This window comes from Apteryx mantelli, chromosome Z, assembly GCF_036417845.1.
Source record: "Apteryx mantelli isolate bAptMan1 chromosome Z, bAptMan1.hap1, whole genome shotgun sequence".
Taxonomy (NCBI): Eukaryota; Metazoa; Chordata; class Aves; order Apterygiformes; family Apterygidae; genus Apteryx; species Apteryx mantelli.
In genome coordinates, this window is record NC_090020.1 from 72373976 (window position 1) to 72400412 (window position 26437).

At 39.3% G+C, this 26437-nt stretch overlaps 1 protein-coding gene across 1 annotated transcript in view; it reads left to right on the forward strand.

Moving 5' to 3' along the window:
* Nucleotides 1-3068: 3068 nt before the first annotated feature.
* Nucleotides 3069-26437, forward strand: part of RICTOR (RPTOR independent companion of MTOR complex 2) — a 94905-nt gene continuing 71536 nt past the window's right edge. Inside the window, exons 1-3 of the mRNA XM_067315628.1 lie at nt 3069-3127; nt 3278-3325; nt 21166-21263. Of these exons, the coding sequence (XP_067171729.1) occupies nt 3079-3127; nt 3278-3325; nt 21166-21263 (195 nt within the window). The 5' untranslated portion in view covers nt 3069-3078. The remainder of the gene's footprint in view (nt 3128-3277; nt 3326-21165; nt 21264-26437) is intronic.

Sequence of the window (26437 nt, forward strand, 5' to 3'; positions counted from 1 at the left end):
AGATGAACCTGTCTGTGAAAACCTCCAGAGGACAATATTATGTTCTTATAGGATTGCGCTTCAGTTGTGAAAGCAAGTAAGCAAAAAGTTTACAGGAAACTCTGTTTTAGTATTGAGTCCCTGGCTTTACAAGACTTATGTATATAGAAAAGTTATATTCATATGAAATTATAAACTAAGATGTAAAATTGAACCAATCTGATCTCCCATGTGGGCATCTTTTCTTCATTTAATTTACAGTGATCTAGAAACAAAAAGACAAAAACAAGAAGCCAGAGAGGCTGCCTTATGCTGGATTAACTGTGTCATGCAGAGTCATATCAATGTAACTTTACCAATATATCTCTAAAATGGTGTAATTTCTGACACAGACAGGCTAATGAAGAAGTCCATTTTCTCTTTGCCAGTCATTTCTCCCTTCAAATGAATAAAATAGCTTTTTTTTTCCACATTTCTTCCATCTTGTGTACTCAGGAGCAATAGAAGCCTAATCAGCAAGTTGCTGATGAAAATATGTAGGAAATTTGATAGGTAAGAAACCTTTATCTTTTTTTAATTAAATTTCTGTGATCCTTCCCCCACATTTAGCAGTAGAGCAGAGGAGGGGAAAACCTCCCAAAACAGATCCCGAATTATCCTCTGCTGTTCCTCACAGGGGGAGAGGAGAGCTCCTCACACCAGCTGTGGTCGCAGCTCTCCAAGGGCCAGACCCATTTAGAAGCAGTTTAATGCATACTTGCTATTTTCAGTCACTGTAACAGAAGCTTAAAAATATATATATATATATATTTTTTAATTGTGGCAAATATTAATCATACGCCAATCTATCTTCAATGCAGCCTTGTAGGCTTGTGTAGGCAATTTGCAGCTGACATTATGATGCTCTTTGGTGTGACGTTATCATAGATGACTTCAATTTTGTCTGCATATTTCAAATGTAACTCTGAAGAAAGAGAAAACTGAAGCTCAGAGAATTAAGTGAAAGATTTTGGTGATTAAATGCTGTCTTCTGTCTGCATGGACAAAGTGACAAAAAAGTACCCTAGAGTTTACACATTACTCTTTTCTTACTATCCGTTGGAAAGATATTCTGGTTCTTTTAAAATACATTGTTTCTGTTTGGCATTGCAGGAAGAAATAGGTGCTGTTTGGCACTAGCACTCAGCATGAGGGTCCAAAGCGTTTTATATGTAGATTACAGGTTCAAATCCAGTCCAGAAGCTTAATAAAGGGCCAATTCCTAGTGCTTCTTCAGTGCTTATGTGAAATTAATTACTCAGTAGCATTTCTAGTAAACAGGATACAATATTACTAAGTAGTAGTTAATTTAGCATTTTCACAAAGTCAAGGTTCCCTGAACATGAAATTTTAAAGGACAAACCTGAGGCATATTGATGAAGCAATTTAAGAAAGTTTACTATCATTTGGTTCTGTTTTATAGATAGATGAGATTTCATTATCTAGATCTTTTAATTTTGAAAACCTGGGGTTCTTCAAGAACATTAGCTTTATATTTAATAAGTAAAAATTAAAATAGGAAAGTTGCTAAAAATTGTATTTTTAACTAAAGAGACTTGACATAACCAACAAGACCAGACAAGACTATTACAACAAGATTCTTATACGTATCATAAGCTGATATGTTAAAAGTGATACTGCCACTGTTTTTCCACTCTGGCTTTACAGTTAATTATTTTTATCTCCTAAGTTAATTTTAATGTTTTAGGAGTGTAATGAATGTAACAATCGCTTTACAATTTTTCAGATGAAACAATGTGCAGGAATACTTAATAAAATCAGATTTTTATGAGTAATGCAGGATCTGAATTGAAAGACTATCCTTAGAAAGAAGGGAAAACAAAGAGCAGAAGATGACTGTCTGCAAAGCAGCAAAACAATTATCTGTGCTAGTGAAGCTATTTTTATAGCTGGCTACAGTTCAGTTTGACTATTAGTTGCTATTTTTGTTTCTGAGAGTTTGGGAAGTCTGGGTGATAGAACTTGTCTTGTCAGTGGCTGTCCTGAGCTTCAAGACATGCTACAAGGTATATCCGCTTATTTAAACTTTTGCCTAAATAGGACAAGAACAAGTATATGCAAATAGACTGTTTTCTATAATGGGACTTCTTTTCCTTAATGAGCTGATGTTAATTTTTATGCACACACTGATTTTATTAAATAGGTTTAAAAAACATGAAGCTAAGAAATAGATCAGCACACAAGACTGCAGACAAGCTCATTGAGACTAAATGAAGAAAGCACTGAAAGTATACTTTTCCTTTTTCTGTTTTTAATTACTTCACGTATTACACAGCAGAGTGCTGAAAGCATCCCGTGTGTCACGCCAATGGTCATGCTGCATCCACTGGAATTACCAGCTCATCACAGGGCAAGTGCAGTTTAAAAAAAGGAAAAGCAAGCAGGAAAACCTCATAAAAACAAAACCCGAAAAAAAAAGAGTAATTTCACTTGTCAGACCAAGATCTTTAGATGTGGTGACCGAGCAGTTATGCAGGAAGCCAGTTCCCGGCAGGGCAGCTCTTGAGGAAAAGAAGGCGTTTTGCCACAGTTTCTGGCGGGGCGCGCCGTTAGGACCGAAGTCGGCACAGCAGCGCGAGGCAGGGAGGAAAAAAACAAAAACCAGAGGAAGCCTGCAGTTCTTCTCGGATGCTGCGTTACATCTGCCGTTCCGCACCTTTCCCCCGGCTTCTCTCCCCGCGGCCTCGGCTTCGCGCAGCGGAGCCCCCGGAGCCGCCCCGCAGCCCGGCTGGTGCCAGCGGCCCGCGGCGGTGAGAGCCAGAGCCGGGGCCGGGGCCGGGGCCGGGGCCGGGACGCGCCTCCGCGCCCGGCCAAGCGCGGCGGGGAGAAGCCTCCCGGGGGGCGGCTGAGGCGCCGCCGCCGGGACGCGCAACCGCCGCGCCGCGCTTCGCCCGCCTGCGGCGCCTCCCCGCCACGGGCCGGGCGGCGGGAGGGGCGGGGGGGAGGGGGGGTGCTGCCGGCGGCGGCGGCGGCGGCTCCGTGGCTTCTCCTCGCGAGAGCGGGCGAGGTTTCCGGTGTTGTGACTGCGGGGCCGTAAACATGGCGGTGAGTCTCCGCGCCCGCTCGCTGAGGCACCTCCGCATCCGAGGTAAGGGGCCCGGCCCGGCCCGGCCCGGCCCGGCCCGGCCCGGCCGCCGCGCCGCGCCGGCCCTCCCGCCGCCTCCCTCCCTCCCCTCCTCCCCCCTCCTCCTTCCTCCCCGCAGCCTGACGCGCTCTCCGCTTCTCTCCCGTCCCGCAGGCCGGAACGACAGCGGCGAGGAGAACGTGCCCCTCGATCTCAGCCGAGGTACCGCGCCGCGCCGGGCGGGGGTCGCCGCTGCCCCTCGCTGCGCGCCGCCGAGGCGCCGCGGGCCGCGCCGGGGCGGCCTTGCGCTGCGCTGCCCTGCGCGGCCGGGGGCCGGGAGGGGGCCGGGCCGGGGCAGGCGGCGGCGGCGGGGCCGGGGGGCTGCGCGCCCCGCGGCGGCGGCGGCTGCCCCGTGCGGACGGGCCGCCGGGCGTCCTGCGGGCAGCGCGCTTGCCCGGCGGTGGGAGCCTCCTGCCAGCCCCCGCCGTGGGCAGCGCCGGCGGGGGCAGCGCAGCCCCCGGGGGAGGGGGCGGTCTGGGGCCGGCCCCGCCGGCGCTGCCCCTCTGCGGGCCGGCGGCGGCGGAGGCCCCTGCGCCGCTTGCGGGGCCGTTTGCAGGAGCCTCCCGCGGGGCCGCCGGTGCCGGGCTGCAGGCGCGGCCGCTCGCAGCGCGCGGGCGGCGGCTCCGCGGGGCGCCCGAGCGCCGCCGCCCCGCGCCCGCGGTGGCCGCCGCAGCGCTGCTGCGAGCCCGCGTCGCGGCGCCGGGGGCACCCGCTTTCCCGCCGGTGCCGTTCAGCTGCTTGAGCTGGCCGCCCCTGCTCTCAGGTGCAACCGGGGGCAGGAGGAGGGGAACAGCAATACTTGCCGCTGGTTAGCTAGCTGCCTCCGAGACAAGCGGGAACTCATTCCCTGTCCAAATGCATCGTTAATCTCCTTGCTGAGGGCTGAGGTAAGGGTTGGACTCTTCTGAAGAGCCAAATAAAATGCAGAAGACAAACTGGCCCACTAGCAACAGTGATCTTCCCTGAGGCAGAAGATCTTGATCTGCGGGAGGGAATAAAGTTAGTGCTTGTAGCACAGCTCCGGGAGATCCGGGACTGCTGCTGTCCAGAACAGATCCCTTTTATGAGGGAGTAAGCATTACAGAAGTAATGAAATAACAGTAGACTATGAGATGTAATGGAAATACCAATATTAGCAGCATCAATAAACTTTTTAGCTTAGTATAGGGCTGTATCAACAATTCCACCTCTAATTTTTTTTCTGCTATGATCTGTTTTGAGATTTTTATTCTTAACCAGCTTTACCTTGGGCTGAAAGTTATTCTGCATATGCATATCTTCTTTACTAGTGAATCCTTGTTTTTGTCAAAATGTCTGAGGTTTTTTTAGTTTAAACCAATGGAATCTTATTTCCTTCCCCTCCATCTCCAAATGTGTGTGTTTTAGTGAGATATCCTCCTTAAAATTAAAACAAATGAAACTTTTTATCAAAAAAAAGCGGGGCAAAGGGCTTAGTAGTTCAAACACATGACACAGTTATTAGTGTATGTAGTGTTATCTGTTCATGAAACTTATAGGATCAGGATTTTTATGAGCGTGTTTAGTAACTCTTCTTCACTTTGTGTAGCATATGGAATTGTTTTCATTTCAAAGAACTATACACAAGATTTAAATGCTGCAGTGATAACTTTTGCATATGGTCTGTTTGAAGTCTTTTTACTCAGAATTCGGAAGGAGACTGTCATGATATTAATTTTTGCCGTGAGGTGTCTTAACCCACCTACTGATCCCGTGAGACCTGTGGTAGTAGCAGTAAAACTGCTTCTTTCGTATTACATTGTAAAAGAGTCTCTCAGATAAGATGCAAAGTAAATTCATGATTATATTTGACCTGAAATAGCTATTTGAATTGCTGGGCTGTTAGGACAGTAATGTTGGTGAGAATTAAATACAAATTTTTATATAATGGGGGGGGAGGAGATATTTTGCACTATGAGCGTTTTTGCCACCTGTAAAAATAATTGTCATGTGATTGCAGCTGAAAAGGGGACTGCTCTAAATTTTACTGTGTATCCCTTCTCAAAGATGTGCTATTGTTGTGTTTTGTCAGAGAAAAAGACAGCTGACTGATCAGTAATCATATAGCTACCCATAGTAGGCATTACCTTCATTTTAGAGAGAATGAAACTAAAAAACTGAAAGTCTCAGCAAGACATGAACTAAGCTATTACTTGATATGCACACTAAACACACAGCAAACACTTAGTTTTCCAGATGTTACAGTAATTATGTATGCAGTTTATATTAAATATTTAAAATAGTTACCCTAATTCTGTACTCATAATATACAGTTTTGATTTACTGTGTGTTGAATCAGTTGCATAGTTTTCTGCCGGACTCACATTTTCAGTGCCTTAAAAGAAGATTCTTTTTGCTTCCCCAGACAACTGAACTTTGTGTTGATTAATCTGAAATACCTGACTGGGAGAAGTAAAGAATCATCCTAAACAATGCCTCAGCCATATGCGTGGTTACAGTGGTCTTTTCATTACAAATGCATGAAATTAAATTGGTGTTGCTTTGTTCTAAACAGGTTCTCGTTTAGTGTCAGCTTGGCCAAAATGACTTGAACACATAATTCAGGACTTGGATAGTCCATAGCCAAGAGGCCAATGCTGGTTTTAGGTATTTCACAACTAGTAATAGATGCAGGGAGGATCCTAGCCTTGTTTGTGCTGCTTTGGGTCCTACTTCTTCCTGGCCTTTTGTGCAATAAGACTTTCAGCATTTTGCTGCGTGTAAAGCTAATCTACCTTTCTTTGTGTGCTTTTTGCTTGTTTTCTCTGCTACAGTAGTTTGATGGTTGCCCAGATTTCCCAGAATGCACCATGTTGTTCTTTTATTATGTATTTTTACCATGCCTGGTACGGTAGGGTTTCACTCTCTGGAGCTTTGTAATGTTCTGCAGCTTCAAAGAATGATATAATAATGTACACAAAAGGTATTTTATAACATGTCACATTGTGTGTATGTGTGAACTCTCTGCAGTTAAAAAATCATAGTTTAAAAAAGAAAAAAAAAAGTTGTGCAGGTACATGTTAGACTTGTTGCTTGTGGCTGTTTAAGGTCTTATATCATGTCTTCTGTTAGCTGCAAAATTACGATTAATAGTTGGAATTCAGAATACTAAGATTTTGACCTTGTGTTATATTACCTGCTCAGAATAGAACAGAAAAGGAAAAGGAGGACAGATTCATCATCAATGCAACTCCCATTGCAGTCATCTGGAAGGAATTAGCAATGGGATGAGGCAGACTGGTTTAATTAGACTACTGAAATCAGCCTCCTAACTTTTTAAGGCCGGAAAGGACAATTGGAATTATCGACCAAATTACCGCATTCAGTAGGAACCTCATGCATTAATTCTTGCTTCAAGTCCAGTCATAGTTGTGTATACAACCGTGCTGTAAGTATTAAATTTTTTGACGTAACTCATTTTAGGTTTTGACTGTTTTACAGGGTTTACAAACTGAGTAACAGAACTTTATATACCTCCCAAAGGTCTAGGCACTACGAAAGGCTTGTGTAATCCAAAGTTAGCTTACTGCTAAGTTACTTGCTCATTTCTATAACTAAATCTACTTACAAACTAAATTTGAAAGTTTTGTTACTGTTTCAGTACCGCCTTATCCTGTTGGATGACAAACGCTCCTTCCTTCGTTGGAGTTTCAGCTGTTCGCTTTAAGCTGTGAAGGCCTAAATAGCTTGGAACTTGCCAATTTGAGAACCATTTGTTACATTGCCTTGTCTGTAGTCAAGTTCCTTTAAAGGTCCTTTCTTCAAGAGATCCCTATATTTTTGGATTCTTATTCTCTAGCTCTGAGTCTGGAGTGGTTTGGATATACTGCACATTAGGCACATTTTAGAGCTTGTTTCTCTACTGAAGCTTTTGAGAGATACAAACATGCAAAAAAGACTGGTGATGTTGGATGAGGCAGAGTGATGTTCATGTCTGTATGTCTTAATTTTCTGCTCTCTGAGGGTAACAATCTTTGCTTTTTGATAGGTGTTTTTCAGATAATTAAAAAGCACAGTATCTCTAGAATTGATGCTTTCATTAATAAGTTCATTACACAATACTTCTTTGATTTTATCAGGTTTTCTTGTGTATCCAATTCTCTCCATTCTATAAATGTTGAGTCTTCTGGCTATAATATGAGACAAATATGAATTAAGTAACTGAGACAACTGGCTTTTTTTTTTTTCCTCCCCAAGAGTGAGTTTTGCAGAATTGGCTTAGTGTTAGCTAAAAAAATACCTTTTTCTTTCTATCTTCACAGTCAAGTCCTTCTATCATGTAGGTAAAAATAAAAGATATAAAAATTCTGTTTGACTTCACCTAAATCTGTACTGTATTGCTTTTGTTACTATGCTCACATCATTTTAAACCATATTGCATTTGATTCCATGTGCCCACATGGCAAATCATAATGCATTACATGCAGGGCAAATGTCTCAGGATGCTATTTGCAGTTTATAGCCCACAAAAATGTCGGGCGTTTCTAGGGGTTGTTTGAGGGATAGTCAAAGGAGGGTGGATGAATTTTGTTTCCAAATTCAGCTTGTGATTTGGTGACCGCACCATTTCCAACTTCCTTCATCAGTGTGGAAGCAGCAGAGAGGAATGCTGTGCACCTGTCTAGTCCTGAGAGCTCGAGTAGTGGCAAAAAAAAATCTCTGAGTGCTTGTAACAAAGCCATAGGGAACCGATGCAGAGATGCGAGGTGGTGTATACTTTCTTGCTGGCTCAAAGGCAGGCTTCCACACTAATGGCAAAGCTGTTACGGAAAGCCTTTTTCTTCATTGTGTGTTTTTTTGCATTATATGATTAGTCTTGAAAAATGCAGAGGAGTGGAGCTCCACTGCATCTTAGAAACATTATTAAAAAAAAAAAATGTATGGGCACTTTTTAACCTCTTGTTTCCCAGTGTGCCATCATTGTGATGGATAACTGTAACAGGATGCTTGTATTAGAGCAAATCACACAGAGCAATAGTTATTTTTTGCTTCCTTGTTTGTGAATTTGTAATAGAAGTTGTAATAGGAGCAAGAAGTTATTTAGCAACGTTTTTTTCAGTTATAGGATATAGACAGGCAAATTGAAAAAAGAATTGGAGAGAGATCTTGCTTGTTGTAGTGTTTGAGCAATACTCTAACGAATTGTCCTTGAATATTGTTTTTTATATAGTTGGAAACTAAAGGGGAAGGGATTGCTGATAGCGATCTGTCAACTTCTAGCAACATGTGTCCTTTTGGTAGGTTGTAACAGCAAGGGAGATAAGAGATGCTCAGTACATGTGCTTCCAAAATTAAGGCATACAGTTAGCTTTCCTATCTGCAACTTACTCTTCTGTTGTATACTGATTTGGAATTGTATAGCATACTAGTCTGGTTAGATTAGTAACCCTTACATACCTTTGGCTGTGCTTGCTAAGGTATTATGCTTTTACAATTTTAAGACTTTTCGGTACTATTAAAATGGTGCGTGCTTACAATATTTTCACTTTCATTTCTTGAAAACAGGAACAATATCTTTAATGAGGGAAAAATGTTAACCGAAGACAACTTTAAGACCTAGTCACTTGCCTATCTAGCATTAGTAAGGTAGGCAGAAGTTTAAGGGTCCTGTAGGAGTTGGACTCTGCAATGTCTTTCAAGATCTGTGTGCACATCTCTGTTTTAAAGTTTTGTGTACAGCATCTCTAAATTTGTTTTTGTGGGTGGGTATTTTTTTGTTTTTCCTGCTGTGGGTTAAGATTAGTTAAAAAAATGCCAGCAGTCTTCTGAAGGACAAAGAATAAAATGACTCTTCTAATATCTTGTGGTTTCTATTTATATTTGTCAAAAGGTATTGTTCTGGGATTTGGATCAGTATAAATAGGTACTTAAGTGTTCAAGCAACACTGTATTTCCACAACAGGATAGTTTTCCGTCTTTTCTCCCTCCCCCCATCTCCCCCTTCTGTCATTGGGTCTTAGAAACTGTTGAAATCCTGAAATTTCCACTTTCTATCTTTTTCTTGACATGACATTTTTAGTCATTGCCGAATATATTCTTGAAGTTTCTTCTTGTCTCTTCACCACTACCACCACCACCGCGTTCCCCAGATTAATGCAGTGCTTAGTTTGGGGAATTTTTTGTCAGAGCCTATCCAGGTTAGATGCTGTGTAGAGAAACACACCCGTAATCGTAATTACAGTAAATAGAGCATCTATGTCAACGATGGCCTTCCCAGAAAGAAACGTATCAAATTTTTGCCTCATCTCATAATCTTCACGCATACTTTACCAATTGTCTAGCAAACGTGCAAGCTTTTTCCTAACAGCCTAGAAGAGATGCTCAGCATCAGGCAGAATTTTTCTCTTAAAAGTGAGAAGAAGTGAAATGGTCAATTAAATTGAAAAGGGGCTATTTACAAACTGTTTTTATCCATGCAAATCCAAACTTTGCAAAGGAGGATGGTGTTCAAGAGGGCTACAAGAAAACCTGCTTGTACAATGGCTTGAGAACTTATGCTAAAATGAGGTGACTAGTTTGGGGGAACGTGCTGAAAAATCATATATGCTTTTTATCTTACATGCTAAATGAGACTCTTGCCTGTATTTTTTTTTTTTTTAATAACAGTGAATGACATGAAGCATCCACCTTAAAACTAAATAGGCTTTTGCAACCAAGACATAAGCTTGTGACTTGAGGCTTTGATAACTCTACAATGGATTGTGTAAAATGAGAGGTTTACTTTTCATTAGAAGTATTTTGTACAGCATGCAGTTCAGGCAGATGTTTATTCCATGCTGCAGATGACTTTACATGCAGAGTAGTACTAGCATGATGAGCTCTAATACAGAAGGGAAACTGCTGTAACGCTGCTACACAAGTGATGGCAAATATTTGATGAAATTGCTTAACTGGAGAGCTCGTAATTTGCACTCTCACAATAAAATGTATTTTGCTTTATACTAGTTTAAAAATTTTAATATTAGTATATTCAGATATACTGTCGAAGCAATTTTTTTTTCATTTGCCAACCATCTGTTGTGGTGATGGAAAATTTGGGTGAAATGGTCAGAAGAAAAGCAGGAGTTAGCACAATTTCAGGAGCATGACTAGTGAAGAGTATACTCGCCAGATCCATGCAGCTGGTGAAGAGGAGGAGTGCTGGTGAAGATGCATGGGTGAGAATACAGAAAAAAATTACTTACAATTGTACTTTCTTAGTTGTACACCTGAATTTTACTGTTAGTACTTACCTAAGAGCTCTGCGGAACTCTTGTTTTTATGCTTCTATTATACTCATTGGAATCTCTGTAGCAAGGTGCATCTCAGCAGTGGCTTGACTAGATTTGGGTAATTCAGTATTACAAGGAAGTCTCCTCACGCCCATTCTTGCTGAACAGCAATATCTTTGGAATCAGCATCGTTCATTAAAAAATTAGACTGAGTGATGGAGCCTTTGTGAAAGTTTTTCTAAAAGGCGAGATTTCATGTTCTTAGATCTACTGTTTTAGTTCTCGACTATCTGAACTTCTCTAAGCCTCTCATTTTTCTTCCAAGGCTACTTTTTGTTGTTATTTTGACCACATCTGGCCATTTATTCAGGTGTCTGCTTCTGGAACGTTTCAGCAAGAGTACGATGCAGCTGCAGCTACTGTTTTATTATTATTTTGTAGAAATTAAAGACATTTAATTGTCTGAAGTGCAAAATGAAAAGCACAAAAACTTTGAATTCTCTTTCATTTGGAGAAATGGATCTATAACATAGAATTTCATGCTGCTTCTCAGTCATATTTTGAGTAACCTTGTCTGTCTGTGACCAAAAGGATGGCAAAATGTTGAAGAGTAGGTGGGACAGTTATCTACCCATATCTGAAATAGCTAATGTTAGTCAGCACTTGTTCAGTTAAAATGAAAGAGGTGCATCTCTGTACCTTTCAAATTTATGTAGAATTTATTGGCTGTGAAATGAACTACAGCTATTGATTTAAGATTACAGAAAGATTAAAAGGAAATATTTGTGCATAGATTTAAGGTATTTGAAACAAACACAACAATAAGGCCTTAATTTGTGGAGAAATGTATCGTTACTATAAAAGAGTAAAAAAAGAATTTCATTGATCTCTTCATAAAAATGTGTTGCGAACAGTTCAGGGGTTTTGTTTGTTTTTTTCAGCTCTGTGAGAGATTGGTTTCTTTGCTTGAAATGTATACAGACTATGAATAAAAATATTTTTAAAAGAAAATTTGATAATTACTTCGTAAAAATTGTGAGGAGTATCAGAAACAGCTGTTACCTGCAAATTGCTGCTCTAAAAAAAATGAGTAAACATAAGTCTTATCCTTTTGTTTAGTTACCTTTTAAGCATGAGTGATGTCAGCATTTACTATTAGCAACCTCCCATCTAGAGAATTTACAATGTGTTCGTCTCCTTCTTTTATGCAAATCTTATGTGATTCTCATAGGTAAACTTACTGGAATTTTTTTCATGAAATTAAAAAAAAAGAAATAGAAAAAATGATGCTGTTTTCCTGTTTCCATAAATGTTTCCAACGTAGTTTATTAGGTTAGTCTGTTAACTTACTTCGGTATGGTAGATTTTTCTATGTTGAAATTTACCTATTAGGTGTCTTTTGTGTTTAAAAATTATATTTAGGTTCTGTTGTGAAATTTGTAGATACAAATTATGAATTTTCTGTCACTTCTCTGAAAATGACCTTTTAGGAGAAAGAGCAAAAGGCTTGAACTGTCACAGCTCTGGACAATGAGACCTGTCTAGTCTCTAGCAGGAGGAGCTAAAGTCCCTGGGAATCATCAGTCTGTGCACTGTTCTGATAACTTCTGGTTATAATATTTTGAGGGGAGGTACCAAACACATACGTTCACCACAGTTTAAGGGTTTCCTGCCCCAGTTACTGCCATTTGTGAACTATTTGTAGTCTGGAGTTGTATGTACCTTTATTAATGTTTGGACTGAGGATATTACCTTCCTCTTTCCCTGTCTTGCCAAATTGCCTTTCATGTCTTGATCAGTAGACTGGGTGATCCTACATCTGCTGATGTTGCTAGGCTATTACTTTTTATGTGACACCCTATATAACAGGACTTTCTGGGGACAGTGGCTACCTCCTGACAACTTGGAGTTTATCGGTAAGGGCCATTTAACTTGACAGCAATTATATCTCTAGGTTCGTGAAGAAATTAAAATGATGCTGAAAAGAATCAGAATGTTAATTGGGAAAATATTCTTGGATATCATATTTCCCACTTCCAGATACTTTCTTTTAATGTCAGTGATATTCGTGTCAAAATGCTTGTCGGTTCCCTGATAAAATTTGAAGAAATACATGGTCAGAATTGTTACCTTTTTTTTTCTTTTGCGAAGTTTTGCAAAGAGGCTTGTGAAGTAGTTACTGTATTTGTTTTGTTAAAGCAACGAAAAATTGTGACTGACCTGAATTTTCTGTTTAGAATTGTTGGCAGGGAAGAAGAAAACGGGTTAGAGGAGTCAAAGATCATTTTCTAAACCATTATGGTAAACATATATCCCCATTTAAATTCGTATTTGATGTTTTGAACAATATTAATTTATTTTGCATGCCAGCATAACCAATTTTAAGAATGTGGGAAAGGCTTATCCTCCAACTTTTTATCTGCTTTTGATGGTAAGAACAATTGTACTAGGTCAGTCTAGCCATGTATCCTGTCTTTGACAGTGGCTGATAGTTGATGCATAGGAGAGAGTAGAACAACAGGGCAGACGTGGTCATACTGCCATGGAGCGTTCCCTAGCTTCCACCAGTTTATGGCTCAGTTTCTGGTCTTTTAAAAGTTTTATTTTATTTTATTTTTTATTTTTTTAGTAACATGTAAACTTTCAGTGTTTTAGAGCAAGTTCTTATACAGTTTAACTTTATATTCTGGAATAATTTCTCTCTCTTATGGTAATGTGGTAATGATAGAAATTTTACTGGGAGATTGTAGTCTCAGCTTGGTTTTAGTCATCAGTGTGCAGTAGTTATACATGTGTATCTAACATTGTAGAAAGATGGAATTCTATGTGGTTCATGGGGAAAAAAATTAATGAAATATATAGAGACTGTATATACTAACAATGACTGCTAACATTCTTGGCATTAACCATCATTGTTTCCTGATACTTGAGGACCTAATTTTAAGTTTATTCTAAACATAAATTTTCATTTATATTAAGTATATGCATCTGTTCCAGAGACCGAACTGAGGACTGAAGAAAACACTCATTCTCTGTGAACAGCCAAGTTACTTAGAGCAGTAGTTTTTGAAACCTTAGTACCATGTTTAATCTACCATTAAAATGTATTTTCATAATCTGTATTTGAGGAAACTCATTGGAGGACAGTAGTTTGTATACTACTATAAAGCAGTATTTAAGTGTTAGTTACTTATTTACCAAAAAACAATCAGTGATTAATTTTCATCATCATTGTGGTAGGGATATCCTTTGGAATGGTCCTTCTTCAGTTTTTTTTCCTTGCTGTTTTCAAAGTTTAAAGGTATTAGCTTGTGTCCAGTAATCCAAAATCATGTGGCCAATCTTCAGCTTTGTTATGTGCTTCTGGTTTAGTAGTAATACTGTAGCATTTCTACTGTAAAACCTGTTTTTCAGGAGTTTTAACTGTAAATCAAGGTTGTCTACAAATTGATCATACAAGATCACACACTGGAAATAATTAACATAATTCCAATGATAAGAATGTAAGCCTGGGATGGCTTCTCTACACATACAGTTTCAGTGTCTTGGTTAGAAATAATATTATAAGAAAGGAATTTGGAAAGTGGTCCATTTTTGAACGTTTCTGACCACTTCATGGTGTCTGCAATATCAGAATGTGTTTTTCATGTGACCTTTATCTACACCTAGTGATCTTAAAAAAAATAAAAAATAAAAAAAAAAATTGTCATTTAATTTAGTCTCTTAAGCACATTTGCAAAAGAGAAATCTGTACTGGTACAATAGGCTTTAAAACTTTGCTTTCATGGTTTCTTACAGAAGGATGAATATGTAAGTCTACATGTACAGAATTAAATGTGAAGGATCAGATGTATAAATGTAGTCCTGTTACAAGACTTTCTTCAGCTCTAAAGTTTCTAGTGTTTCCTGGATCCTGCTGTGGATGCGCTGTCTCTTGTACTTCTTTTGAGTTAGTAGACATTGGTATAAATGTGAAGGTCAATTTCTACCTGACTGATGTAGAAGGAAGAGTTCTTTTACTTGACTGCCCTGAAAGAGAGTAGGCATACTTTTCCATATTACTGAGCTGCTTTCATTTAGTCATAGCTTGCTTAAGCAGCAAGAGTGAAAATAACCTCAGTTCTTTACTTTTGTTTTCTGTCTCTTTTTATGAACTTGAGTTACTGGAACTTCTTTGTTGTGTTCAGCATACAGTGCTTTATGTATGGTTTACCTTTGAAAGATACAGGAATCAACCTAAACAAATCTCTGCTTACATTCTGCAGAAATCACTGGTTTTGGTCACCGGTGCTCTTTTACAATTGAGAACATCCTTTTAAGCTTAGGATTTGTAATACATTGTGTATTTTTTTTATCTGAAATTTTTAAGAATTATTTTATTTGGCAAATCTTATGCATCAGGCTATACCAGCTCAAAGGATATTGCACATTACTGATTCAACTGTGTAGTAACAGTTTTAACACTGATAGAGGATGTCTATTTAGTATTCTATACATTTTGCGGCATAGTAGTAGCTACGTGAATTTGTTTGATACTGAGATAATTGTTTCTCTGTAGTGTTTTTGCCTATAAATTGAGACAGACCTTCAGTCTAAATGTATATTACTGTGTTTTTGGAAATCATAGGCTGCATGTAAACTGTTCCTGCACTGGTTTTTCTTTGAATCTCTGGCAAAGTGGAGTTTGGTCCTTGGCATGTCAATATTAATAAATAATTCGTGAGTGATTTCTGTTCCTGCAGTTTTCTTTTGTATGTAGTTTTCTCTTCTTGTGTTGTTCTCAGAACATAGTTGGTTTTCTTCTTCTGTGCAGTTTCTAAATTTTCAGTTAGATGTAAATTCAGAGTACTTTACATTGCTAGAGAGATTAGATAATTGTCCTTCATATTTTTTTTTTTTTCCAGCAAGTTGATAATGGAAGGATATGCCTTTTCATCGGTGTTTCATTTCATTGTTTTAAGGTTCTGATAAAAAAGTGTTTTAGCAGACTGATTACCTGTCATCTAGGCTTACATAGACACCTTTAAGTAACTAACTTCTAATGCTTCATTGCTTTTAAAAACTGATAACTCATGAATGTTTCAGTGGAGATGGAGAATACTACATTAACGTTCCTGGTTGATACTTGTTTCACTGGGCTTGCTTCCTTTTGGTAGCATGTAGTTTAAGTCACTAAAAGTAGCCTTGCAGTACACAATTGCACAGCACTTAGACTTCAAAAATCTCTTAAATGTAAATGTATGTAGTAAGCAAACCAGGGACCATCCTGGTATATTGTGATTCTTTCCTTCAGTAAGAGGAAGATGTCTCTTGTGACATTGTTCTTAGTCAATTATTAAATGCTTAACTGTAATGAAGTAAGAGTTTCTTCTTTAAGATAAATCTTTAGGCAAATTCAATTTTTTATCTCACTTTTTGGTATAATGATTCTAGTAGGTGTGACAGCAGCTGCAAGTGCACTCTCACTTACTGTATATACATTGGTTCCTGTATTCAGCTACTGTCCTAGCATCTAGGAAGTGATGTGTGTAAAACTGTATGGTCCTTTTGACTCATTAGGCCTGATTTCAGAGTTACTGAATTATTTGTGTGCTAAAGCCTACCGTTCTTCCTGTTTGCTTTTTATTAACGTGTGCATAACAGGATAGTGAATTGGCATGCTGCTATCCTACTGAGCGTGGTCAAACAACGGGGCTAAATCTGTCAGGGAAAGGAGGAGTCAGTCATGCTAATGTAAGCGATTGCTGGTCGTGGTTCATCCCTGCATTAAATGGAGTGCTGGAGCTTTGTGGTGGTATTTCTGCCTCTCTGGAGAATGGGATCTGTCAGAACAGATCACGATTCTCACTAGGGAAAAACAATATCACAGTCCTGAAGGGGTGAAAAAATGAGTCAGGCCCGACAGGTCATGCAAGCGTGTAGTGGTTTTTTTTTTTTTTTAAGACAACAAAAACAAAACAACTTTGAAGATTTTTCATGTGCATGCATCTATGAATTACTTCAAGGCTAAAAGAATCACTGAATTCTTGAGACTAGGGCATTAAGCCAATTTTAACCCATTCCACTGAGAAAAATGAGGAAAAAAAGAAATGCTTTGGCAGTGCTAAAGATTATCATTAGATATGCAGGGCATTACTCGGTGCACGCAAACAGTTGTAGACCAAGGACACTATGTTTGCTGTGATATGAATGGACAGACCAAAGGTAACTGCTACTTCAAGGTGCTTGCTGTCCATGAAGAAAGGCAGATGTATAGAAAGTGAGATGGTGATGATCAGCAAGTTTAGGCTGTTGTTGCAGAACCTGAGTGGGCCAGCTTGAAATTTTTATATACATCAATAAAAAAATCATAGATGACATTTGAGTCAAAGTAATCATGTAAATATTATAAGGACATCTTGCCAAATGTGAAAGTGAAGGTACATAAGATAATCTGACTTTTATCTAATGTTTCTCTTCTGGTGAAAAGGACACGTCCTGCTTCTACTACTCTACCTCTGAGCTTCTCTCTGGCAGACACATGTGTGTGCTGATTCTTGTACGACTCTGTAGTAATCCAGTTTGACTCACTAATCCAGCAGAAGACCAATAGAGCCAGAACGATTAAAAAGCTGTCTACTGAGTTAGCAAGCAGCACCATTTTAATGTGAATTGATAGGTGCCAGAGTAATGTAAAGGATGGGGTATCTCATATAGTGGGATAGGGCAGAAGGAAGGAAAGTAAGGGAAGGAGTTGTGCCCTTTCGTGGGAGGAAAGCTGTAAGGTCAGCTCAGTCATTTTGCACAGCTGCACTCTCAGAAGCACCATGGGAAAAATGTGAAGATATTTGGTTGTCATTATGGGCTGATTCAAGGTGAGTCAGCATCTCAGTAATAAATGAAGTAAGTCAGGAAAGAATAAGCTCTTAAGGGGTCTTAAGTTTATGATGAATAGCTTCTCTTCTTTCTTTCTTTATTTTTTTTTTTCCCAGATAGAAAAGCAAGAACTACTGAAGTGGTACAGAATAAGAGCTAGTATTATCAAAGAGCTAAGAAATCTCTGCAGCAGCAGTCTGAACTGAGGTCATCCAAAAAAAAAATTGTGCTTGGGAACACCAAGATGAGATGTTTAGCTTGACAATGAAAAGTTAAGATCACTATACTACTACTTTTTGGAGATTGAATCTCACAGATTATACAGCATGTATTTTTCATTTCTGTGTTAACCCTGGTTCTTCAATGGTGTTATATAAGATTTTGTGGCAGGAAGATGTGCAGTACTGCATCTGATTTTTGATTAAGGGGAAGCCATGTTAGTTGGTAGAATCCATAATGTATTTAGTCTATTTACAAGCCCATTTTAATTTAAGGGACCAAATCCAGGAGAATATATCTCCATTTGTGAAGTTGCATTTTGTTTAAGTTCTTTTACATCTGCATCTCATAAAATTGTTAGGCCTGCCTCCCTTCCCTATTGGCTTTATTTTTAATGAAAATGAGTCGTGATAGAGTAATTGAGTAAATTTTCTACTTTTGTAATATATGGTGCATCTCCAAAAGAGGAAAATAAGGATAGTCTTTTGTTGAACTTAATATGTCACAATTCTTTTGTTAATTTTTTGCAAGAGATTTGAAGATTCTTTTCAAGTTTGAAACAAGACTTGAACTGACAAGGATAAAAGCCTTCCATAAGTTTAGTTCTTTCTGAACTAGTGTGCTATAAGAGGGTAGTTATTTCTTTACCATCTTGTTTTTTTCTGCAGTACTTGTACTGTTAATATTACCAAATTTGTGAGCCAGATAATATGAACACAGCAAGTTATCAATTTGATAGTGGAAATGACCGCCTTGTTCTCAATTTTCTTATTGTATCTTATACTCTCCCCATTCTGCTTCAAATTACTTTTCTGGTAGTAAAGCTTTTGGGAAACACCTTGCTGCTCTGCTAGGCGCTACAAAGACTTTTTTCCTCAAACTTTTCTGTCTCCCTAGAAATGACAGTCTTTCTCTGCGCAAAGAGGCCAATATTGCTGTAAGTGCAGTTTTTGATACACTTTTAGAATAAAATGATCCTAGTGCACATTTTAATTAGGCAGCCTTGTTAAAAAGGTGTACTATTGCAACAGAATTGTTCAAATGGGAAGTGACAGAATCTTCATATCCCTCTTTCTTCAAATCCAAGTTGGTTGCTTTTCTGCATGGTGTACTTTAGTCAGTTCCAAGTTCCTGCTGTGATATCACTGAATAGAAATATTGGTTGCCTGTGATGTACAAGAGATTGTCTAGGTCATCTCATGGTCTTTCCTGTCTGCAATACTGAGTTTCATTTCAGTAGAGATTTGTCTTGGGTGTGTAACCATCTGCACTTTCAAAATTAAAACTTTATAAGCTTATTTCTGGTCATTTTGGAAAATTATTGTTGCTGCTAATTCTTCAGAGAATTGAAGGAGAACATTCTAGAGAGCTAGAGACTGCTAGTGTCCGATCCTTATTGTGGCATAAATGTGGATATGTTACAAGTCCAAAAGTTCTGTGAGCCAGGAAAATTCCCACTCATACCACATGACAAGCTCAAGCAACAAGAGTAGAAATCTGCCAAACTGTATTCTCACAGAAACCAAATTATCATGAAGTTATTTTCCTCTTTTATTATGTTTGCTTGAAATTAGAGGTTATGGTATAAACTGTTTGTAGTGCCGTAACTGCCCCAACATACTTGTCTTCAATGTTTCTCTGTATGGCTTGTGCTACTGGAAACCTCTAAAACTGAGTTAAGCCCTGAAACATAAACTGTGCAGAGGAATCCTAAACATGGGATGGATCTAGTAGTAAAATCTTCATTGTCTCTAGTTTCTGTGATCTTATGAAAGATCATTTTTTGTTGCGGAGTCCAAGTAGATGCATACAAATGTTCCAGTTTAAATATAAAGCTTATTAGATATTTGCTTTAACTATGCATAGTGTTCTAAAATGCAAGGTAGCTCTGTCGATAGTTGTGGTTGTACCTAAGAGTTGACTATGCTTATTGCTAGGACTAAGGTTCATGGAAGAGGATATTTTGTATCAAGCTGATTATGACTGAGATTGATGCCCGTATTTAGGAGCCTACATTGTAAATGTCTGTATGTATGCTATAGGCAGTGTAGTCAATACAATTGATTCAACTAACCCTTGTGTAGACACCTTATAGCTAGTCAGGGTAATCTCTATAGGCTTCATTGGCTGATGGACAAGATCTCCATTGACTACAGCAGGACCTGAAACACCGAGGACTGATTTACACACCTCAGTTCAGGTGCCTACATGTAGGTGTCTGAATCTCTAAGTAGATACTGCCTTGCGTGCCTGATGCTAGAGTAAGCGTGGGCTCTTGTCTTTCCAAATACATTCTGGATATATCCTGGTAAGATTGCTAGTTATGTCTGATTTTCCAAATTTTTGCTCTTTAAGTTTTTAAACTACAGAAGTTGATTACAAACTCAGGTTGGTTTGTAGAGAGGTGGCAAGAAGGTGCTTCCTTAACATTTCTGCAAATTCTGGTTTCCTTTTGATATTCTTTCAGGATGAGCAGGGAAGGAAAAGGCCTCCGTGTTTTCAGCTGTAGCTGTTCATACTGCAATAGGAAGCAAGGTTCTTTTACCATAAATTAGTATGGGACACCACACACAAAGGCCTTCTTTTTGCCACTTTCCAGATGTATAGTGATTGGACTTCAGCCTTTTTCTAAAGGCTTTGTTTTATGTAATGCAACTTTTTTCTTTTTTGGATAATGTAATACTTCTCAACAGTGTCTCCAACATGGTCTTGGTATTTTGTACCTTTAAAACTGCAGTACTGCTGGTAGTATTGGCAAACTGTCTGTCACAGAATAAAGTGTCTTATCTGAGATTGCACAAGAATCCTGCAGTCAAGCAGCTTGCTTTGAAGGCCATTCTACCACAATATGACCGTGCACAGAAATTATTGCAGTTTCTGTTATAGTAGTTGTGTGTGCATCTCTCTGTGCCAAGTCATGCCCTGTACTGCTCAGCCCCACTTTGCCTGTACTCCCAGCCTCATCCCCAGAGGCAGTCCCTCTTCCATTTCCCAGCAAAGTGTCAGGTCATCAATGGGAATCCGACTTGGTTTTTTTTTTTTTTTTTTTTAGGATGATGGACCCTGAGGAAGAAAGGGGGAGGGGTGGAAGTAGTTCCCAGTTCTCCTGCTCGCCTTGTAGTTTGCTTCCCATATTGCTGGCAAGTCCCAGCGCTCTCGTTAAGTTTAGGGTGACTGTGAACACAGATTAATATGGAGAGCAGAGGAGTCTTGTCTTCCCAAAATCCCATTGACCCTTTATCTGAGAAAGAATCATAATTATGTGGTGTGGTAGTAACATGTAACATCTTTTTACTTTATTCTTTACTTCTGAGGAAGGAATATTTTGCCTTTAGTTACAGGAGGATTGCGGATAAAGCTGTTCAGATATGAGATACTAAGATTGGAGTTTCAATCACTAAATAGGTATCTAAGATATTTATTAAATCTGTTTTAAAAATAGGAGAGCTTTATGAGCTTCATGAGCTTTAGCATTTGTTCTAGAGGTATACCTGGTTTTGATTTTGGACTTAAATCAAATTGATACTCATTGAAGGAAAATGGTCTGTGTCCTTAATTAAAAATAGTTATTTTTAATTTCAAATTTAAAAATCTCTACCAGGAAAATATCTATTATGTTTAGGAAACATGGATGTTGAATGCATGTTTGGGTTTTTGTTTTTTAAATCTATCTGCTAATAACCTGTTTTTCTTTTGCAGAACCCTGTGATAATATGAGAGAGATTCTCCAAAATGTGGCCAAATTACAAGGTGTTTCAAATATGAGAAAACTAGGTCACTTGAATAATTTTACTAAGGTAAGAACTCAAATAGTGTCATTGGACATATAATCATATGGGCTAAATATTTTATTTGTACTCTATCAGGTATTGGCCAGAAACTTCATGAAATAGTTTAGTAGCATGAAGCAGTATAAGGAATCTAGGTGCAGTGAGAGAGAAGAGGAGCAAAAAAGTATAAGCAAACACGTGAATGCGGGGTTATGCTGAAATTTGTCTCTCTCTCCTACTGGCTGATCTTTTGTCGTACTGTAGTACTTAGAAGTCTGAATCAAATTTCACTTCGTGGGTTAGGTTGCACAAATAGAGCTAAGGGATTGGTTCTTTCTCCACAGAATTGAATCAAAGATTTGAAATGCCAGGCTGTCTGGATATTAGCTGATGAAGTGCAGTGAAGGGACTGTACTGATGAGCACGACACACAGTGATTTGGGCACTTCCATTGCCCAAGTCAACTTTCACTGTAGGTTTCATAGTGAAAAAGGTTTAAAGGGCAGATTTCTGAAAATGACCTGTGTTGCAAATTTTTGGAGGTGCTTTTTCCAGATGTAAGCTTCCAAATCACAGAGGTGTGAAGGGTATTTGTCTAAAAGTATGGCGGATGTGCTGTAGGCTGACATTGTGAATTGACAAGAGGCAAGAATTAATAACTTGCTACAAAATGAGAGATGATAGGTTATAGAAAGAAACCATGAAAGGCCTTCGGAGTGAGAAAAGTTACCATTTTTTGGTAGATGAGGAACTGATGGAGAGAATCAAGGAGAAGACTGATGGCATGTGAACAGTGAGTTAGGAAAAGGGTGTGTGTTTGAAGCACTCTGATTGTGGCTGGACCGGTGTTCCATTTGTCTAGACAAGGGAAAAATGTGTTGTTGTAAGTGAGCTAGGAGAAATTGGAGCTTCAGTGATGGATAGTCTGAAAAGACAATCTCCAAATGATAATACAGAAGGAGCTAGTTAATTGTACACATTTCTGCTGGAGAGCCACAGGTAGGGGTCTGTATCTGAAGATAAAACCCAAGTTTCAGTGACAAACAGGATGTATCCTATAATCAGCAGTAGTCAAGAAAGAAGGTAATGGTGGAGAACTTGGGGAAAGTAAGGTTTCTATTATTGTTGTAGATAAACTGATAACAAGACATTGAGTAAGGTAACCAGGATGCTGCTTGACAGTTTGTTTTTTTTTTAGAGAATCTCAAGTGAAAGAGAATGAATGCTCAAGGACAGGTTTGGGGACCTAGTTGATATGAGAAGGACAAATGTGCATCATAATCTTTGGAGTTGGCATGCTCCTTGGCTGTTGAAAGCACTCCTTGGAAGACTCAGCAGCACTTCATCGGTTGTATATGAGATTCAGCTGGTAGGAGGGTGAATACTGAGAACAAAATTACTAGAAGATAAGTTTACTTGCTGTCTTCAGTGCATTAGTAACCAATCTGTAAATGCTCTGTTTTGTAGGCTGATTCAGAGCATGTGTAGGTGTATAGACTCGCTGAGGAACCGAACGTGTTGAAATCTTTTGGGTTGTTGCGTTATTGCAGCTGATGATCTACTTATGTCAGAATAAACCACTGTCCGACAAAATGCTGCTGTAGTTACTGAGATTCCAGATTTTAATTCAAGGAAGCCTTTTATTCTACTAGAGAAGGCTGCTGTAGCTGTATTTTCTCTTTGTGCTGATCTGGAAACAGGAATGTAGGTATCTCCAGAGTCTCCTGTTGATTTAAAATTAAAGAGCTGGATTAGGTATGTAGATATGCAATTCCCAGTGAAGAGAATAGTATTTGAAACTATGAATCTGAAAACAGTGTTGATTTTCATATTAAAAACTGTCAGATGTTAAGCAGCTATAAATTGGATAAATTAGTAAATAGGCATAATGTAATTAAAAGGACCTTTGCCTGGTTCATCCTTTAAAAAGTTAATTTTGAAAAATTAAATAATTTCATAATTAAATGTTTGAAGAATTTGTCATCCTTCTTTATCATAGTGTTAAAATGGGAGAATATGTACAAAAACACTATGAAGACTTTTATAAATTTAAGTCTGGCAAGAAATGATAAGTTTGTGGAAAGGAAAACTTGTCAAATTAAATGTAACTTTAGAAGACACAGACTCTAGTTTGTAACCTGCTTTTGAGCCTGAATCAAAACCCTGTATAATTGAATCATCTTATTCTATTTGATGTTTAGCACTTGTTCTTATATTGGTCTCCCTGGAATTTGGTCTTAGAAATGTAAGCTTGTACATTTGATTGTGAAAATTGTTCCTATTTTTGTTTGAATTTTAAATGTAGTTATGAAAATATAACAGTTGCAAAATATATTGCCTTGTCTCCTTTGTGGTTGGAACAGTTCTGTGTTTTTAATTCCAGTGGTTAAGAGTGAAAGCCTGGAGCTTGGAGGAGATGGTTTTATTTCCTTTTTGTACTCCAGTCCTCTCCCATGTATTGACATAATCTCAGTTCCTTCTTAGTGAAATAAGAGTGTGGGAAAACAGTGGAGTTTTGTGACATTAGATATTCTAAAAGCTGAGGAGGTTTGTATCCTTCCTTAGAATTACAGTGGTGGTGACAAACTTGATTTGTCTGTAAGTTTTTGCATTTTATGATCCATGCGAAAAGCTACTAATTATCTAGGGTATTTATCCCATGGGTAGGGAAAGTACCTTTGAAATCTATTTATAGCATATTTCTGATAAAATAATATAGAGAACCTATAAAACCAGCTCTCCTGCTAAGAATGTTGTTACGCTAAAAAGAAAGGATACAAAAAGTCAGTACCAATATAAGCAGTTGCTCCCTACCTCAAAATTTTCCTCTAAGAGTAGGCAGCTCATATATTTGAATCACAGAACAGTTGAGGTTGGAAGGGCCTTTAGAGATCATTTAGTCCAACTCCCCTGCTCAAGCAGGGTCACCTAAAGCACTTTGCCCAGGACCCTGTCCGTACAGCTTTGAATATCTCCAAGGACAGAGACTCTTCAACCTTTCTGGGCAGCCTCTTCAGTGCTCAGTCACCCTCACAGTCGAGATTTTTTTCCTTGGATTCAGACAGAACTTCCTGTGTTTCAGTTTGTGCCTGTTGCCTCTTGTCCTCTCACTGGGCACCACTGAAAAGAGTCTGGCTTGTCCTCTTTACACCTTCCCTTCAGATATCTATATATATTGATAAGATCCCCCCTCAGTCTTCTCTTCTCCAGGCTAAACAGTTCCAGCTCTCTCAGCCCTTCCTCATGAGAGAGATGCTCTCATCCCTTAATCATCTTCATGATCCTTTGTTGGACTTGCTCTAGGAGCTCTGTATCTCTCTTATACAGGGGAGCCCAGAACTGGACACAGTCCTCCAGATGTGGCCTCACCAGGACTGAGGAGAGGGAGGAAGGATCACCTCCCTTGACTTGCTGGCAGTGCTCTTCCTAATGCAGCCCAAGATAGTATTGGCCTTCTTTGCCACAAGGGCACACTGCTGGCTAATGGTCAACTTGTTGTCCACCAGGACTCCCAGGTCCTTTTCCACAAAGCTGCTTTCCAGCAGGTCAGCCCCCAACCTGTACTGGTGCATGGGGTTGTTCCTGTCCAGGTGCAGGGCTTTACACTTCCCTTTATTGAGCTTCATGAGGTTCCTCTCCGCCCAGCTCTCCAGCCTGTCCAGGTCCTTCTGAATGGCAGCACAGCCCTCTGGTGTATCCGCCACTCCTCCCAGTTTTGTATCGTCGGCAAACTTGCTGAGGGTGCACTCTGTTCCTTCATCCAGGTCATTGATGAAGAATTTGAACAGGATTGGACCTAGTATTGACCCCTGGGGTACATCTCTAGTTCCTGGCCTCCAACTAGACTTTGTGCCACTGAGCACAACCCTCTGAGCTTGGCCATTCAGCCACTTTTCAGTCTGCCTCACTTTCTGCTCATTTAGCCCATACTTCATCACCTTGACTATGAGGATGTTTTGGGAGACAGTGTTGAAAGCCTTGCTGAAGTCAAGGTAGACAACATCCACTGCTCTCCCCTCATCTACCCAGGCAGTCATTCCATCGTGGAAGGCTATTAGGTTGGTTAAGATGATCTCCCCTTTGTGAATCCATGATGACCACTCCTGATCACCTTCTTGTCCTTCATGTGCTTGGAAATGGTATCCAAGATGAGCTGCTCCATCACCTTTCCAGGGAACGAGGTGAGACTGACTGGCCTGTAGTTCCCTGGGTCCTTCTTGCCCTTTGTGAAGACTGGAGTGACGTTTGCTTTCTTAAAAAATGGATGAACACTTGGGTGAAAGCGTTCTACTTTTTTGGTCAGAGTTAACAAAATGTTTGTATTCATGTGCAAATAAGTTAAATTATTATGGACTTTTCTTGACAGAACTCACGGTAGACATTAAGTTTCTTATTAATTCCGGTACATCTGAGGAATGTTAGGTTCAGGTTTTTTTCCTTGAAAGAAGACTAGATTTTTAAGCTTTCCCCCCCCCCCCCCCCTTTATGTAGGAGAAGGGAGGTAAGCATCCTTTAAAAAAAAAAAAAATTACTGAACTACACTCCAGGATTTTATACAGAAGTTAAATAATTTCATATAAAATTGTTTAAGATAATGGTGGTCATCAGTCAACAGGATTTCTTACTTTATCTACAAGAATAGTACTCTAAGGTAGACAGTTTGTATGACATTCACATGCTTAAGAGATGGAATTCCTTTTTTCTTTTGTCCTTCCTGTCAAGAAGTCTACCACAGCTAGTGGCACATGAGTCACTACAGCACCCATAATTATGATGCATGCAGGATATTTTATTCAAACCTGCATTTCATTCATCAAATTTTAGCTATTACTTTTTATTAGTAGTAACATTAATGTTCATGTTCTTGGCTCTTTGATTGTTGAACATATGTTATTCTTGCCTCACAGGTTCTGTAACATGTAAGTTCAGCTGTAAGAAATTAGCATTCACAGTTCTGGTGATATTTAGGCTAGGAAGGGGTACTTTTTTTTTTCTTCTTTTTTTTTTTTTTTTTTGGAATTGCAGCTGTGGCAGATTTAGAAATCTTTCTCCCTATCCACTATTCATCACCTAATACCTGAAGCCACAGTTCTACAGGCAAAAGGGCTTATGAAGTACTGTGTAGTCTATATTGGACAAAAAAAATCATGTGCATTCAAACCACTTGTATCACTATTTAATCAACCCTGAATTTTGACCTG